The sequence below is a fragment of the Camelina sativa genome, chromosome 6 (genome assembly GCF_000633955.1).
Source record: "Camelina sativa cultivar DH55 chromosome 6, Cs, whole genome shotgun sequence".
NCBI classification, from domain to species: Eukaryota; Viridiplantae; Streptophyta; class Magnoliopsida; order Brassicales; family Brassicaceae; genus Camelina; species Camelina sativa.
In genome coordinates, this window is record NC_025690.1 from 14121042 (window position 1) to 14139578 (window position 18537).

General features: G+C 34.1%; 3 protein-coding genes across 3 annotated transcripts; all 3 read right to left on the reverse strand.

The window, feature by feature from the left end:
- LOC104699046 (serine/threonine-protein kinase STY46-like) lies at positions 2195-4117 on the reverse strand. The gene is made up of 6 exons (XM_019246355.1): positions 3921-4117; positions 3351-3480; positions 3053-3248; positions 2848-2969; positions 2610-2768; positions 2195-2524 (listed from the first exon to the last, which is right to left on the reverse strand). The coding sequence occupies exons 1-6, from the start codon at positions 4115-4117 to the stop codon at positions 2195-2197; spliced, it is 1134 nt and encodes a 377-aa protein (XP_019101900.1).
- Positions 5879-7392, reverse strand: LOC104699047 (serine/threonine-protein kinase STY17-like). Its single transcript, XM_010414399.1, has 6 exons — positions 7247-7392; positions 7004-7139; positions 6718-6913; positions 6517-6638; positions 6285-6440; positions 5879-6211 (listed from the first exon to the last, which is right to left on the reverse strand). Exons 1-6 carry the CDS (start codon positions 7390-7392, stop codon positions 5879-5881), a joined length of 1089 nt encoding a protein of 362 aa, XP_010412701.1.
- Positions 15685-16662, reverse strand: LOC104791291 (probable LRR receptor-like serine/threonine-protein kinase At1g53440). Its single transcript, XM_010517139.2, has 3 exons — positions 16390-16662; positions 16174-16285; positions 15685-16082 (listed from the first exon to the last, which is right to left on the reverse strand). The coding sequence occupies exons 1-3, from the start codon at positions 16548-16550 to the stop codon at positions 15750-15752; spliced, it is 606 nt and encodes a 201-aa protein (XP_010515441.1). The 5' UTR covers positions 16551-16662; the 3' UTR covers positions 15685-15749.

Consider the following 18537-nt stretch of genomic DNA (forward strand, 5'->3'; position numbering starts at 1 on the left):
TGAAACGAGAGATCACCTTTTTTTCTCAGTGCAATTTTGCAACTGGCATTTGGAAAGATCTCTCTTCGCACATCTACACAACACGGTACTCCACATGTTGGCAAGCAATTATTGACTGTGTCTCTACTCATTGGACAAATGGGATAGCATGGTTTCTTGCTCGATATATACTACAAATTACTGTCCACACCCTTTGGAAGGATCGTCGTCATGGGAATACTCCAAATGCACATGCACAACTTATTAAAAGGATTGACAGACAAGTTCTAAACCAACTGCTAGCAATCAACCTTGGTGGTGATGTACAGTATGCTGAAAGACTGTACCTGCTTGCATCAAGATTCTAACCATATTTTTTAACCAACCTCCTCTGTTTTTGCTCTTCTTTTAAATAATTGTTGCAAAAGTTGTGAAAACGCTAACAAAACAAACATATGACAAAATCTTCAGTCTTGTCATTTTCTTAATTAGTCTACCAACTTTCTCTGGGTTTTGCAACAAAAGAAGCTAAAAAATCTCTTCATCTTTCTGGAAAACACACAAAAATCGCATTTCACCCATTCGATGTAAAAAACATCTTGAAGAAAGGAAATATCCTACTCATCACTTTCTTCTTCTTCTTCTCCTTAAATACAAAGTTAAATCTTAAACGTAATTACATAATAGTGAGACATCATCAATGGAAGGTTAATATACAAGAAAAATCATTAGAACTTGCTACGATCGAGCTAACCTTCTTTTTTTTTTTTTTTTGTAAACCGAGATAACCTTCTCACATAGATTGTATTTTACCTACAAAGTACTTATATTAACTCAAATATTTGGATCTACAATGAAAGCTTTTGATCGACTAAAATTAGATTACTATTTTATATTTCAAGACAGTTCAACCAAAATAAATACACTTTAACTAAACCGGAGAGAAACAAATATGAGAAAATATCTTCATTCAAGTGATACAAAGGAAAGCTTTAATTAATACTTTAATACTAAGAGAAACACAAGCTATCCCATATTCAAAATAAACTATCTCTATATACACTATAATAAACCATCATTATTTCAAAATTGACATGTATATTAAAAACATGTACAGTAATTCTAAAATTACGTAAATTTAGTAGTATTAAAAGTTAACCGTAAATAAGACATATAAACCCTAACCCTAGACCCTAACTGTAAAAATGTAATAGTGATAAGAAATGCAAGTAGGAATTGCAAATATCCATATTATCCTGCAGAATTTGGTCATCAAGGTTATATATACAAGAAAACATTAAATCTTTGCTAAAATTGCTACAGCCTTTTTGAATAGATTAGGACTTACCTACACAAATTGTATATCTTATACATATCCAAATATTTGTTAGGACAAAAAACATAAAAAATTATCTAAAAGAAGATTAGACAGGTAGTGTTTGGTATTTGTTTATCTATCTAAAAAATTATCTATCTACGTACATTTATTTGTTTCCATATAACCTAGAGATGTCTAATTAAAATAATAATAAAAAAGAAAAAATTGGAGAGAAAAAGAGAGAAGATACTCTAGGAAGAGACGATTCTCAATATAAATTGACACTTTTTCTATTTCACAAAGAATGTTATTTTGACACATTGCACACATATTAAAAAAAACTTGAATTATACATATATGCCCTTATATAATGAGTAATTTATCATTTAAATTTAATAAAAAGAGCTTTCAGTTAAAGGTAAATTATAATTTTTGAGTAAAAAATCACATTAGCAATATAAAGTCACAGTTTTTGTGAAACAATGAATTTTTTCTCCAGAATGATTTTTTCTCCAGAATGACACTCTATGTGAAAGAGAGTGAGTAGTTATCATTTCACCAATGGTTCACTTATTAAAAATTACTATAACTATTATTCAAATTTGAAATATTAAATTTTACTAAAACCACAAAGATATGTTTTCTGTTGTAAAATAAATAGTTGAATTTTCCATGAAAAACAAGAATGGGAATGCATTACTTTTTTTTTGGTTACAAGAAGAACAACAACAATAAAAGAGTAACAAAACCCCCAACGAAGAAGAAGACAAAACAGACACATGACAAAATCTTCAGTTTTATCATTTTCTTAATTAGTCTACCAACTTTCTCTGGGTTTTGCAACAAATGAAGTTAAAATTCTCTTCATCTTTATAGGAAACACACAAAAAGTGCATTTCACCCCTTCGATGAAAAGAACGTCTTGAAGAAAGGAAGTATCCTACTCATCACTTTCTTCTTCTTCTTCCCCTTAGGTTTCTCTAGCCTGCGATAGCCCTTTTGAATCAAACAATTGGTATCCAAATCTCCCATCTCAACGTCATAAGATTCCTCATCTGATATTACTGTTTCATTACTAGTCCCAGCTGAGCTCAACTCGTTTAGCAATTTTTCCAATAAGATAGTGATCTCTGTAAACTCAGGACGTGCCTCTGATTCTTCTGCCCAACAAGATTCCAAGATGGGAACAATTTCATCTGGAATATTCTTAAGGCTTGGTCTCTTGCCCTAGAAGAAATTAAGATGATCCATCATTTTTATCTCCTCTCAGTTATAAGTTAAAAGTGTTAATTTGTATCATTTAATAAATGACCTGTTTTACAAAATAGAGAATAGACGCAGTCGTATTCATCTCATTGAATGGTATTTGATTGGTGAGCAACGCCCAAAAAATTAGTGCAAAGCTGTAGACATCAACTTTGTGGTGATAGTGCTTCTTCTCTCCATATTTGAGTGGCTCACGGCTACATACCTGTGTATATTAAACATAAAATTATGAATTGATATGTTTCAGAAAGAAAATTTAGGTCTTGAAAGAATCAGTTCATTACCTCAGGAGCCATCCATCTGTAAGTGCCAGCCTCACAAGTCATGCCACCTATAGTATATTCTCTTGCAAGTCCAAAATCAGCCAATTTTACCATTTCCATATCACTTGTTACCAACACATTCCCTACATAAATATAGAGACCAGTTGGTTAAATTCGTTTCGTTATTCTACAATACATGATCAATTGTAAAATGGAACATATTTACTTGGATTTAAATCACGGTGAATGATGCCATTTGAGTGCAAAAACTCCATGGCTCGAGAAATATCCAAAGCAAAGCTTAGTGCCTTCTTTAGATTAGGAGGACTCGAACGAGAGTTCAATATGAACTTATGAAGACTGCCGCCTTCCATGAGTTCGGTAACTATCATCAATTGTGGCTCTATGCAAGCTCCAAAAAACTATACATTTATTAAAAGCCATGATTGATTCCTCATTACTATAAGTTTATATATACAACTAATATTGAAAGCACCAATATAAATATACTTTTCATTTTTTACCTTCACAATGTTGTTATGTTCCATCGAGGATAGTAACAGAAACTCCTTTTGAAACTGTTGTTTGTCCTCTATGCTTACAGCAGATGTTTCACACGGCTGCACTACCTTCACCGCCACAGTACATTTGTATCTGCATATGCTGAATCTAAAAATCATTAGAGAAGAGATATGAAATAATAGTGATTAGAAAGAAAGAAAAAATCCATTCTTAGGGCTTTGTTAATTAAGATGATTCCACTAATGATTTCTATGCAACATCACATTAATTAATTCACTCAAAATTGTGGAACATATATATATATATATAATTGGTCTTTAGGTTGCCTCATGTCATTTTACACTAAACATTCACTTAAAGTTACTGTCTGAGAAAAAAGTTGTTTCAGTTATTAAATAATTAATAAAATAAACCCTGAAATGAAAATTATAAAACTAAAAAAAACGGAAAAATCACCAAATTTCTTACTGTTTTCCACAATTTTATAACAGAATAAAATCTTAACAAGACTAGAGAGAGAGAGAGAGAGAGAGAGAGAGAGAGAGAGAGAGAGAGAGAGAGGTGAAACTCACATTCCTTTGTAGACGATGGCCTTGGCTCCTTCTCCAATCATATGTCCCATCAAGACATCCTTAGCATCTAGAAGCAAATCTTTGCTGATAGTGAAATTGAATTGCTCGTCGGACTCACAACAGTCATCTGAGCGGCCAAACGATGACATGAGAAAAGGATAGTTCGGGTAAAGCATCGTCGAACAGGCTGTGGACATTGTTGGGGCTCGCTGGAACATTTGAGCTTTCATTTTGATGATTTGAAGTGATGAGTGATTGAGGAAGATGAGAGTGAAAGAGAAGTGCTTGAGTTACATAGATTTATAGTAGAGTTTGGGGGATGGATACTCATGTAATTTCATTAGTCTTTACTAAACGCCAAAAGTCTGATTAGAGGAAATAAGAAAAATATAATATTTATTTGTTATGTAATAATTGATAATTCAAACTTGGAAGGGGAAAGAAGGAAAAATGAAAACTATTACTTAAAAGATTCTTTTCTCTTTTTGTAATTCAAGTTTCTCCATTTGTTTATCACCACATGTCATGATATTCATATAATCTTATCTTTTAAGTATTTTTTTTGCATCTATGTCTACATTTTTTCCCCTTTTTATTTAGCTGTTACTATATATGTCGATCCTATATGCAAACTAAACTTATTTAAAATTGAAAAAATATATTTTACTCAATTTCTGTAGATAATTGAGTGTATTCAATTTAATATTTTAAGTGATTTTAGTTTTTATGAGTTTTGAAATGATTTTGATGATTTTAGGGAAGTTGATATGATTTATTGTAAGATTCTTTCAAATCTTATCTAAAACCATGAGATTTGGATTTCTGTATTTTTAACTAAAGAAATACTTTCAAATCCTCAAGAATCCCTACAAATTATTAAAATTTAAATCCATAAACAATTTTGAATAACAGTAAAAATGTAGATTTTTAAATCATTAATTCAATAACAGTTAATTTTAAGAGATTTTTTTTTTAAATCAATGATTGAATAACATATGATTTATAAATATTACATAAATCACCTATAATGTCAAGTTAAATACACCTCCCATAAGAATTAAGAGTTCATGAACAAAAATCTATGGAGTTCAGTTTCTATCCAACTTGTAACATGTAAAACGGGAAAAAGACTTGATTCTCACAGCCAATATAATTTCCTTAACTTTTCGGGCTGTGACTTCATTTTCTAAAACTACAGAATGATTGACTCACAATTAGGCCTTTAAAAAAAAAAAACTTTCTACCGACTGTAAACTTCATCCAATCACACCATCAAACGATCTACTTAATATTGGTTTCAAGGTTTAATAAATATACCTATTACTATATGCAATTTTAGTCTGTTTCATCGTTATAATATTCATTGTATAATTAAGGAGAAGTTACTGAGAAAGTTTATTAAGATAATAGTAATCCCCTTAAAGTCAGAACTCACATTTGAGTCATATACTTAGGATATTTCCGCAATATTCCTAAAGCTTGGTCCTATGTAAAATCATCTTCATGTTAAGTGATAAATGTTGAGTTGTGATTTTATCTATCTTACAAGAAAAAGAATACATAACGAGGCGCTTTGAATGGTACTTCTTCCTTTGAGTGAGGAAAGATGTTTTGAAATAAAATCTTAGCAAAGGGTTGTTAAAAGGTACTCCACTGTATAACACAGGATTGTGGACTTCTTCCTTTGTAGACAATTGAGTACCTTTAACAAGCTTTTGTTATTTACTATATGATTAACAATTCTCAGGAAAAATGTTAAATTTTACCAGTATCAACTTGTGATTTATTCAGCTTATATATGGTGACCACAAGAATATATTTTCTGTAAAGAAAACGAATTGAAGTGTCCATGAAAAGAAGAATGAGAATTGCATTGCTTTTTCTTAAAAGAAAAATCTTATTACAACAAGAAAAAACAAGGAGGACAAAAAAAAACAACGAAAGGACAAAAAACATGATCATGGCTTGTAACAAGCCCTAAACATCTTAACGAAAGGACGCATCATCTTCACCAGTACTTTCTTCTTCTCCTTAGGTTTGTTCACGTTGCAACAATGCTCTTGATTCTGAGGAGGGGTCTCCGAATACTCATCGATATCACCGTCATAAGCCTCCTCATCCGATAGTAGTAGTGTGTCAGTACTACCATCTGAGGTCAAAACTTTTAACAGGCTTGTCAACAAGAGCCTAATTTCCTTGAACTCAGGACGCGCATCCGAATCTTGTGCCCAGCATAATTCAAGGATGGGGATCATTTCCTCTGGTGTATTCGCAAGACTTGGTCTCTCACCCTGTAAGGAAAGCAAATCCAACATTTATAATTCTTCACCCTTTTTAGATTTATAAGTTGATTTGTGACCTTACATGTTGTACAAGGTGGGGAACACAAATGTTAGGCACGCCATGGAATGGTTCTTCACCATTAAGCAGCTCCCAAAAAACTATAGCAAAGCTGTAAACATCCGCTTTATGATCATAGTGCTTTGGCTCCTCAACTTGAAGTGCATCACGACTACTTACCTACGGTTACAAAAACAGAAAAATCAATCATTTTATATGTTTCGAAATAAAAGATTTAGCTCAAAAGAATCATTACCTCAGGAGCCATCCATTTACAAGTGCCAGCCTCACAAGTCATGCCATCTTTATTCTCTTCTCTAGCAATTCCAAAATCAGCCAATTTCACATGCTTGTGATCACCGGTTACCAACAAATTCGCTACACCAACCAACACACCATAATTTCAAATTTGTTTCTCTATTCACAAGATTTTATGTATAAACTGGAGCATATTTACTTGGGTTTAAATCACGGTGAATGATGCCTTTTGCGTGCAAAAACTCCATGGCTCGAGAAATATCCAAAGCAAAGGTCAGTGCCTTCTTTAGATCAAGAGGTTTCGACTGAGAACTCCACATGAACCTCTGAAGAGTGCCGCCTTCCATGAGTTCGGTAACTATCACCAGTTGCGGCTCTATGCAAGCTCCAACAAACTATACCATCACCAAAAACCATGTTTAATTTCTCACTATTACAATGATAAAACACCAATATATGTAACTAATAAATTTTTAATTTTTTACCTTCACAATGTTGGCATGTCTCATCTTGGATAGTAACAGAACTTCATTTTGAAACTTCTTTTTGTCCATAATGCTCACAGCAGATTTTACACTTGGTTGCATTATCTTCACAGCAACGGGAACTCGGTTTCTGAGCCTATAAAATCATTATAAAGAACATACGAAATAAGTGATAACTTTTAATTAAACGGATTAGTGTTAAATTCATCATTATAAAAAATAAGAGAGAGAGATGGGACAAACAATCCTTTGTAGACGATGGAGTGGCCTCCTTCTCCAATCATCTCTCCCACTAAGACATCGTTTGGGTTGAGAAGCAATTCCCCGCTGATACGGAACTTAAATTTCTCGTTGGACTTCTTGTAAGAAGGGTAGTTTGAGAAAGCCATTAGTCCAGCGCTCATTTTGAAGGCTGGAAGTGATTGAGAGGACTAAGGATGATTAGTGAAAGATGAAGTGTTGATGATGATGAGTGATAGAGGAAGTGCTTGGGCTTATTTATAGTACTCCAACATGTATGTTGGCTAAAAATGGATGGTCATGCAGGAGAGAAAAAAATGAAAAAATGAGAAAATCAATACTAATTATTACAGTAACTGTTTACCGATGAGTATGAATGGTCTCGTTTATCTTTAAATTAATGTTTTATCCATTCACCACCACATCTCTTGATTTTTATCTTTATGTAGTTTTTTTTCTTAATATGTTTAACAATATATGTGGACTCTATGTGCAACTCTTTTGGAAAAAATTTCGTGCATGAGCTGTATACAGCAATGTATTGTATATAGCAGGAGAAAGATGGTAACAAATCTGGAATTACATATATTTTATAAATTTCCTATCTTTAAAATTTTATATATTTTTTTATAAATAAATCTTATTTTCATTGCCAATAATTTTCATGGTGAAATAGAAACGCGACTGACTGATAAAATAATCTTCTATCAATGTTTATTACTAAAGATTAGATAAAATAATCAGGTAACCCAGGTCCACAGTATCCTAGTTTTGTTTAGTTTACATACAAAATGTACTCACAGGCAATGACGTTCGCAACCGAGTTAAGACATATGGTTGCGATATTATCATATGATTGAAAAGATTTTCAAACTTACCGTCAATCTATCCTACGATATTTCGGTTCCAGTATATGTGACTACTATATATGTATCACATAAGTTGACACAACGCCATGCCGATGTATAAACATCCACCATCTCGAAAGAGCTACATTAAATAAATGTTTCGATAAAATGAGATTTTGTTACCGATCAAGCTTATATGATTAGGTAAGAATATCCACCATCTCAAAAGAGCTACATTTAAATACGTGTTCCCATTTGTAGAACTCGAAAAAAAAAAATTGAAATCGAAACCAAGCAAATACATGTTAGGGTTTAGGCATTGCCATAAGACCGAACACAACACACACTCACCACTTGGGGAGGAAGCTTCTTATCTTCTAGTTTTAACACTTTAATTTCGACCGTTGTAATGCAAACAAGACTCAATATGGGCTTATTAGTATGATATCGCTGAGACTTAAAAGGCCATCAATATTGCATTATTTTCACTCTCCTAAGCACGTAGTTTCCTAAGCGTGAGGGCTTGAGCATTTTACAATATACATAAGCTGTGAAATTATGTTTTACAAGTTAATGCTAGCCCTACTTCTCATTTCGTTTGTTAGATTATAATTTCTTATCATCTTTACGAAATTAGGAGGTTGTAAGTTGTATTTTTTTTTTTTGCTAAGAGATTGTAAGTTGTATCGACTGTATTTTTACATTATTTTTCTCTACGCAAATCAAGTCAAAGTCGACACATCCAGTACTTGTAGCTAGTAAATCTACAATCATTACCATGTCAACTGGATTAACTAGTTCGAACAAACTATAGGCTGAATCTCATTGGGGACCAGACTTTGTTTGCGATATTCACACAGAGTAAGTCGATTACATATGTATAAGACGAGAAGATAAAAATTTACGATATATATATTCAAATAACTCACATGCATATACTGTACGTATATATTCGGGTGGAGTGGACAATGCATTATAAACAAAGTCGGTACTTTGGCAGAGTTATATTTATAGGATATTTTTCGGGGTTGAATATTTGTAACACACACTGACGACATAAATAAGAACTGTAACACATATCATTAATGGTTATATAATTGATACCCATACGTTTACTACATAAACCTATCGACGTTTTGAAATGCTCACACTTCGAGATACAAAAATAAACATAATCGGTCCCATAGTTACGAAAACAACGGAGGTAGAGAACTTGTCGCGTCCGAGCTACTGTGTTAATTTCAGTTCCAATCAGTTTTAAGATTCCCTAATTACCTAACCATATTAAAAAAAGTCAAAAGATTCCTTGATAAAGAACAGGGAATATAGAGATATTAGTAAAGTTGGATAATGTGATCTTTAACTCAGTTCCAATTACATAAGCTTCCTTACAAAATAAAATATTCCTTAATAACAAACAATATATAGTGATGATTAAGTCGGTGGCTACATCTGTCCCTACTTTTGTCATGTCTTGCTTTCGTCTATCGAAAACAGTCAAACGAAAGCTTACTAGTGCGATATCTAACTTTTGGTGGAGCTCATCTAGGGAATTGCGAGATTTACATTGGGTCGTTTGGGACAAGTTGTGTGTTAGCACTACAAGAAAACAAGCCTTTTGCGAGGACACATTGCGACGGAACACAACTCTCGCAAATTTGCGATAGATTTGCGAGGGATTTACTAGAAAATAAAAAACCATAGCACATTCCTCGCAAATTTGCGACGAACTCAGTCGTCGCAAATCCGCTGCTCAATTGCGACGCATTTACGACAAATTCGCTGGGAAGTTCCTTTTCCTCGCAAATCCATCGCAATATTGCGACGATTTTGCGAGAACGTACTCCATAGCAAATTTGCTATGGAATTGCGAGTGATTTGCGAAAGCCATAGCAAATCCATTGCAAAGTTAGGATAATAATTTTTTTTATAAATATTACAAAACTTAATAGAATTATTCTGAAATACATTTGAATGTGTTCATAAGGTGAATTTACTAACTTTTAACATTATTTTGATGGTTTTTGCAAATTAGATATTCAAGATTTGCGACAAATTTGCGACTGATTTGCTAGAGCCATAGCAAATTCGTCGCAAATCCATCGCAAACAAAACAAAACATAGCAATTCCCTCGCAAATAGAAACTTTAAACCCTTAACCCTAAACCCTAAACCCTAAAGACTTATTACATTACTATTAATGATTAAAAAAGATGAATCCAAAACTATTAATCAAAGATAGCAGTGGTACAGAAAATTGTTAGAGAATTGGACAATTTGGCAAATATTTGTCTCAATGTAATGAACATATATGTGATATAATGTAGAACATCATCATGTTTAGAGTAAGATGCAAATTTGGACAATTTTGGAAAGTTTGATGATAGAAAAGAGTCTGATGACACCATTGGACCTTATAATATACTTGAAAGTTAATTTGACTAATTTGTTACAATTATTTTGATGGTTTTTGCAAATTAGATATTCAAGGTTTGCGATAAATTTGCGACTGATTTGTTAGAGCCATAGCAAATTCGTCGCAAATCCATTGCAAAAAACTCAATACATAGCAATTCCCTCGCAAATAACAACCCTAAACCCTTGAACCTTAACCTTTAAGACTAATTACATTACTAATAATTATTAAATTGATATCATTCAAGATTTATAATCAAAGAGAGGGCACTAATGAAAATTGCAAATCCTAAACCCTAAAGACTTTGCGAGGGATTTGCGAGGGACTCTTGCAATTATCTCGCAAATTCTGGAAATATTAATTACATATTTTTATATGCTTGCTAGGGATTTGCGAGGGACCATAGCTAATCCCTAGCAATATTTGCGAGGGATTTGCGACGCAGTGTTTTTATATATAATTGGAAAACCTAGTTTGAGCGAAGCTCAAACCTCGACTAATCCGCAACCAAAAGAGAAACCCTTCTCGAACCCTTCTTCTCTCTTCTCCGATCTCTTCTGTCTTTTCCGGTGAGTCTGCTCCTCTTCTCTCAGGTCCGGTTAACCCTTCTCGAACCCTAACTCCTCCTCTTCTCTCTTTTCCTCTGAATCTCTTGTCCGGTTAATCTCCGACTCGATCTCTTCTCTCTTTGCTGGTAAGTCTCCTCCTCTCCCCTTCTAAATTAGGGTTTCGAAATTGGGGATTCATTTTGGGGTTTAGGGTTATGATTCGATTAGGTTTTTAATTCGATTTTAGGGTTTCGAATTTTGGGGATTTAATTTTGGGATTAGGGTTTCGATTTTGGGGATTTAATTTTGGGTTTAGGGTTTCAATTTTGGGGATTTAATTTTGGGTTTAGGGTAACGATTTTGGGGATTTAATTTTAGGATTAGGGTTTCGATTCGATTTTAGGGGTTTTAATTTTTGTTTTTAATTTAGGGTAATGATTTTAGGGTAATGATTTTTACATGTTCTCCTTCTCTTCTCAGATGTCTTCTCGAGACCAAAACGGATCTGTCAACCAAAACCATTACACAAGGTTCATATCTTCACAAGGATTATCTCCTCCCGTCCCTTCTCGAGGGGTACGCTCTACTGGCTCTGCTCAAAGGCTACATTCTACCGCCTCTTCTCAAGGTACCTCACCGGTGCAAAATGATCTTCCTCCTCAGCAAAATGATCCTCCTCAGCAAAATGATCCTCCTCCTCAGCAATCAACGTCGTGTGTCAACGGTGCAAGTGCCTCTCAAGTGTTTTTCACTTTGGAAGAGTTACTTGCAAGTCCCGGGCGTGCTGGCTTACCAAAACTGGATCCTAAGCGACCTCCGGGTACTATTTGGTGAGAATGTTATGTATCTAACATATAGTTTATCTTTATGTTTTGTATTTTCAATGATCCTAATTCCTTTTATCTTATGTTTTGTAGGTTTGACCAGGATTCTTCGGTTGCTGCTACTGTCCGGGCCATTTTTGAAAGAGATTTCAAGTCAGCTCATGCCAATTGGACCCAAACACCAGGTCCGGTTGTAAACCGGTGGTTTGAAACTTTTGCGGTAAGTTACAAATTGTTGTTGTGTTTAAATTACAGATTTTGTGTGTTTATCATTCGAATTTGGTTCTGATTCTGTTTCTGATTCATTTTATGTCTTTACAAGCAAACATATAATTGGGATGCGTCCATCAATGGAAGAGTTAGAGCTGAGTTTGAAAAGAAGTTGAAGACCCGGATGAGTGATCAAGTGTCTCGGTGGAAGGGTAAGTGGAGGAAGAAAGGTAATGACGCAATGCCGCGGTGGCTTGATCCTACTGTATGGGATGGCTTGGTCAACTTTTGGTGTGAACCAAAATCAGAAGCAAAGAGTATCAATAGCCGTAATGCTCGCTATAGTGATCCTGATGGCACCGGAATACATAAGCACCGTTCTGGTCAGACCTCTTTTAAAGCCCGAGCACGAAAGCTTGTAAGTATCTATGTTTAACACAAGTTCATTAATCATATCATATATACAATATAGTAATATAGTTGTTTGATTTCTCTGTTTTTAGTCTGAGAGTACTGGTGAGCCACTACCTGATTTCCTGTGAGTACTAGAAGATACTCATAGGAAACATGATGGGTCGTTTGTTGATGGACTGTCTGAGAAGGTGTTCAATGAAGTGTCATCAAAGATAGCTGAAGCTGAGTCTTCCCTAATATCAGCGGATAACATGGAGAGTAGTGCTTCTGGTGGGTTATCACTAATTGTGAAGAACCAAATTTATGCCGAGGTAAAACATGCTTCATTGTTTATGTTAATGTTTGTGTTTGTGTAAATACTTATGGTGTCTATATGTTTTGTTGGCAGGTTGCTCCGAAGAAAAAGAACCGGATATATGGTGTTGGTAACATGCAAGCAGAAGCATCTTCAGCTCAGATTGTTCAACCGCCTCCTCCTTCTGAAGATCCACTTGTTCTAGCTGCGAAGCTTGCTGCTGCCGAAGCTGTTCTTGCAACTCAGGCAACTCAACTACAGGCCAATGCACAAAAGATGCAAGAAAATTCAGAGAAGATGCATAGTTATGATGCATACTTTGATTATCTTGCATCTAAAGATCCAGAGTTTGCTGCTAGATTTCGCCGAGAAGATTCACCGGCCAGACCTGCCACCGGAGATGGAACCACTGGAGATGGAACCACCGGAGATGGAACCACCGGACAGTAAACACTGATGAACTTGTTTTGTAAACTTAGTACTTAGTACTCTTTATCCTCTCATAACTATTTTTTGTGTAGAACAAAATCGGTTATTATGTTTTGTTATTGTAAACTTAGTACTTCTAATTACAGCATTAATTTGCTTAAGTATAAGGTTTAATTATAATTACAGGTTTAATTTTAATTACAGGTTTAATTTAATGAAGCTTACCAAAATGAAAATTCTAATTTTTTTTACAATTTGCACCGTTATTATAATTTGCAACGGAAATTTTAATTGCAAAAGCATCGCAAATTTGCGAGGGATTTACTAGATACAAAATTGCTAGGATGTTGCTAGAAAAATAGTTCCTCGCAAAATGCGTGGGATTTGCGAGGGACAACATTTCCTCGCAAAAGTTGCGAGGGAATTGCAACGTTGACCGATTTGCGAGACGCGATTTGCGAGGAACGGACTTTCCTCGCAAATTTCTCGCTTTTGTCGATTTGCGAGGGATTCACGATATATTTGTCCATCGCAAAAGACGTGTTTTCTTGTAGTGTAGTAAGCTGAATAGGGATTGGGTTTTCGATGTTTGGATACACTGCTTTGTTGGCTAAACAGTTTTGGAGATTATTTATAGTCCCAGATTCACTATTTGCTCGCTATTATAGGCATTCTGATCCGTTGAATCCAATTAAATCTTACTCCTCATCTTATGGATGGAGGAGTATGGAGTCTGCTCGCTCTTTGGTAAAGAAAGAACTTATTAAACAGATAGGATCTGGTGATTCCATCTCATTTTGGTATGATCCATAGATTCCAGCTCAACTCTCGAGACCAACATTGCGTTCGGGACCGTCTTTCGATCTTGCGCTTAGAGTTAAAACCTTCGTTGACATGACTTCAAATTCGTGGAATTTGGCTTTGCTTTCGGCCACTTTTGCACCGGAGGATGTTGCCATCATTTATGCTTTACTTCTATGTAGTCCAAACTCATCGAATAGGCTAGATTGGCATTTGACAAAGGTCTCTATATGATTAAATCTGGGTATAATGCTTTATGGCAGCATCAGGTTTCTCCCTCTGCTCTGAAAGCTTTTGGCCCAAATATAGCTCCATTACAAGCCTTTGTTTGGCAATTCTGGTGCGCTCCAAATATTGGCATTTCTTGTGGCAGGTAATCACTGGTTGCGTAGTAACAACAACTAATCTTCGGAAACGTAGAATAAGCTGTGATATCAAGTGTGCGCTTGGTGGCTGTTCTCAAGAGACAATCAATCATGCTCTGTTTGAGTGTCCTCCGGCGAGACAGGTTTGGGCTTTATCCCCGTTTCCGACAAATCCGAAGATGCAAACATGGATTATTTGTTTGGAGATTCCAGCAGATTTCTTCGGCGAATATTTATCTTTGGATTCTATGGTATATTTGTAAGGCTCAGAATGATAAAAATTTTAGTAATCTGGATAAAAAAAACTTGTTGTAACTCTAATAAAAATTAGGTAAATTAGAAGTATTAAAATTTAAACATTAATTAAGAAATATAAAGCCTAACCCTAAACCCTAACTGTAAGTAATAGTGAGACATCACAACTGCAAGTAGAAATATGCGAATATAAATTTTCCTTCAGAACTTTGTCAACAATGGAAGGTTATTATATATGCAAGATCATTAAATCTATGAAATTCTACATATTTACTTGGATTTAAATCACGGTGAATGATGCCATTTGAGTGCAAAAACTCCATGGCTCGAGAAATATCCAAAGCAAAGCTTAGTGCCTTCTTTAGATTAGGCCTTTTTTTGTTTTTTTTTACTCTCTACCGACTCTAAAGCACCATCCAATCACACCATCAAATGATCTACTACTTAATATTGGTTTCAAGGTTAAGATCACAATAGTAATCCCTTAAAGTCAGAACTCACATTTGAGTGATATACTTAGGATAGAGACATTTCCTCGATATATATTCCTAAAGCTTGGTCTTTGACCCTATGCAAAAAATAAAAATAAAATCCATCATCTAAAAATCATTTGCATCAGCGATAAATGTTGAGTTGTAATTTTAGCTATCTTTCAAGAAAAAGAATACATAACAAGGCGCTTGGAATGGCTTCTTCCTTTGAGTGAGCGAGGAAAGATGTTCTGAAATAAAATCTTAGCAAAGGATTGTTAAAAGGTACTCCATTGTATAACAAAGGATTGTGTGCTTCTTCCTTTGTTGACAATTGAGTACCTTGAACAATCTTTTGTTATTTAATATATGGTTATTAATTCTAATGAAAAATGTTAAATTTTACCAATATCAACTTGTGATTTATCCAGCTTATATATGGTGACCACAAAAATATATTTTCTGTAAAGAAAAATAGTTGAAATGTCCATGAAAAGAAGAATGAGAATCAAATTGATTTTTCTTAAAAGAAAAATCTTATTACAACAAGAAAAAACCAAGGAGGATAAAAACAACAACGAAGGAAGAGTAACCCCTTTCTATTATTTTTATGGAAAACACAATAACATGATCATGCCTTGTAACAAGCCCTAAACATCTTAACGAAAGGACGCATCATCTTCACCAGTACTTTCTTCTTCTTCTTCTTCTCCTTTGGTTTTTTCACCGAATCCTCATCGATACTAACATCTGAGGTCGAAACTCTTAACAGGATTGTCAACAAGAGCCTAATTTCCTTGGTCTCAGGACGTGCGTCCGAGTCATGTGCCCAGCAACATTCAAGTATAATACCGTATAGATCAAGAGGTTTCGGCTGAGAACTCCACATGATCCTCTGAAGAGTGTCGACTTCCATGACTTCGGTAACTATCACCAGTTGCGGCTCTATGCAAGCTCCAACAAACTATACCATCACCAAAAACCATGTTTAATTTCTCACTATAATAATGATAAAACACCAATTATATATAACTAATAAATTACTCATTTTTTACCTTCATAATGTTGGCATCCCTCATCTTGGATGGTAACAGAACTTCAATTTGAAACTTCTTTTTGTCACTTGGTTGCATTATCTTCACAGCAACGGGAAAACGGTTTCTGAGCCTATAAAATCATTATAAAGAACATATGAAATAAGTGATAACTTTTAATAAAATGGATTAGTGTTAAATTTATCATTATAAAAATAAGAGAGAGATGGAACATACAATCCTTTGTAGAAGATGGAGTAGCCTCCTTCTCCAATCATCTCTCCCACTAAAACATCGTTTGGGTTGAGAAGCAATTCCCTGCTGATACTGAAATTGAATTTCTCGTTGGACTTCTTGTAAGAAGGAAGGTTTGAGAAAGCCATTAGTCCAGCGCTCATTTTGAAGGCTGGAAGTGATTGAGAGGACTCAGGATGATTAGTGAAAGATGAAGTGTTGATGATGATGAGGGATAGAGGAAATGCTTGGGCTTATTTATAGTACTACAACATGTGGGGGTGATTCTGCAATCTTACAAGTTATCCGACATGTATGGTCATGAAGGAGAAGAAAAAATGAGATTTTGCATGTCTCTTTGTATATTGACAATTAATAGTATAAAAACGAGAAAATCAATACTAATTATTACAGTAACTGTTTACCAATGAGTATGAATGGTCTCGTTACCAAGCTTATCTTTAAATTAATTGTTTATCCATTCACCACCACATCTCTTGATTTTCTTATAATCTTATCTTTAAGTAGCTTTTTTTCTTAATATGTTTAACCATATATGTGGACTCTATGTGCAACTCTTTTGGAAAAACTTTTTATGCATGAGCTGTATACAGCAATGTATTGTATATAGCAGGAGAAAGATGGTAACAAATCTGGTTTTACTATATATTTTATCAATTTTCTTTCTTTAAAATTTTATATATTATTTTATAAATAAATCTTATTTTCATTGCCAATATAATTTTCATGATGAAATAGAAAGGCGACTGACTGATGAAATAATCTTCTATCAATTTTTATTATTAAAGATTAGATAAATAAATAATCAGGTAACCAAGTTCCATATTTATATCCTAGTTTTGTTTATAGTTTGCATACAAAATGTACTCACAGCCAACGACGTTCGCAACCGAGTAAGACATATGGGGTTGCGATATTATAGCAATCCATTTTATCATATGACGAAAAGATTTTCAAATTTACCGTCAATATATCCTACGATATTTCTGTTCCAGTCTATGTGACTATATATGTATCACATAAGTTGACAACTCCATGCCAATGTACAAACATCACCATCTCAAAAGGGCTACATTAAATAAATGTTTCCGTAAAATGAGATTTTGTTATATAGCTTATATGATTAGGTCAGAATATCCACCATCTCAAAATAGCTACATTAAATTGAAATCGAAACCAAGCAATACATGTTAGGGTTTAGGCATGGCCAGAAGACAGAACATAGTCACACACACTCACCACTTTAGGAGGAAGCTTCTCATCTCCTAATTTTAACACTTTAGTTTCGACCGTTGTAATTAGTGGAAACAAAACTTAATTTGGGCTAATTAGTTAGATTACGTCGAGATTTTCCCATCAATATTGTATTATTTTCACCCTCGTAAGCTCCTTTAAGTTTCCCTAAGCGTGAGGGCTTGAGCACTTGCTGAAATGCCGGTTCAATAATACAAAGAAGAGACAGTGATGTTTTACAATATACAAAAGCTGTGATATGGTTTACAAGTTAACGCTACTCCTACTTCTTATTTCGTTTGTTAGCTTATAGTTTCTTATCATCTTTACGAATTAAGAGATTGTAACGACTGTAATTTTACATTATTATTTTTTTGTCTACGCAAATCAAGTCAGAGTCGACACATCCATTTGTAGTAAATCTACAACCATTACCATGTCAACTGGATTAACTGGGGACCAGACTTTGTTTGCGAGCTAATGTGTAATTCGCTTCTTGTTAATTTCAGTTCCAGTTAGATTCAAGATTCCCTAATTACCCAACTATTAAAAAAAAAATCAAAAGATTACTTGATAAAGAACATATAGAGGTTAATAAAGCTAGATAATGAGATATTTGTTTTCTCTTTAACTCAGTTCCAATTACATAAGCTTCCTTACAAAATCAAAGATCATATTATATAAACTTGGTTCTCAAAGTTAGTAACTCACTAGATCTTGACACGTGTTAATTTTAACGATTAGAGATTAAAGTAAAAAAACTCGCCAGATCGTGACTAGTGTCAATTTTAGCGATTAGAGATCAAAGTTAGTAATTCATCAGATCGTGACAAGTGTCAATTTTAACGATTTAAAATCATAGTTTTTAAGATTAGTAAAACAAAGCATAAAAGAATT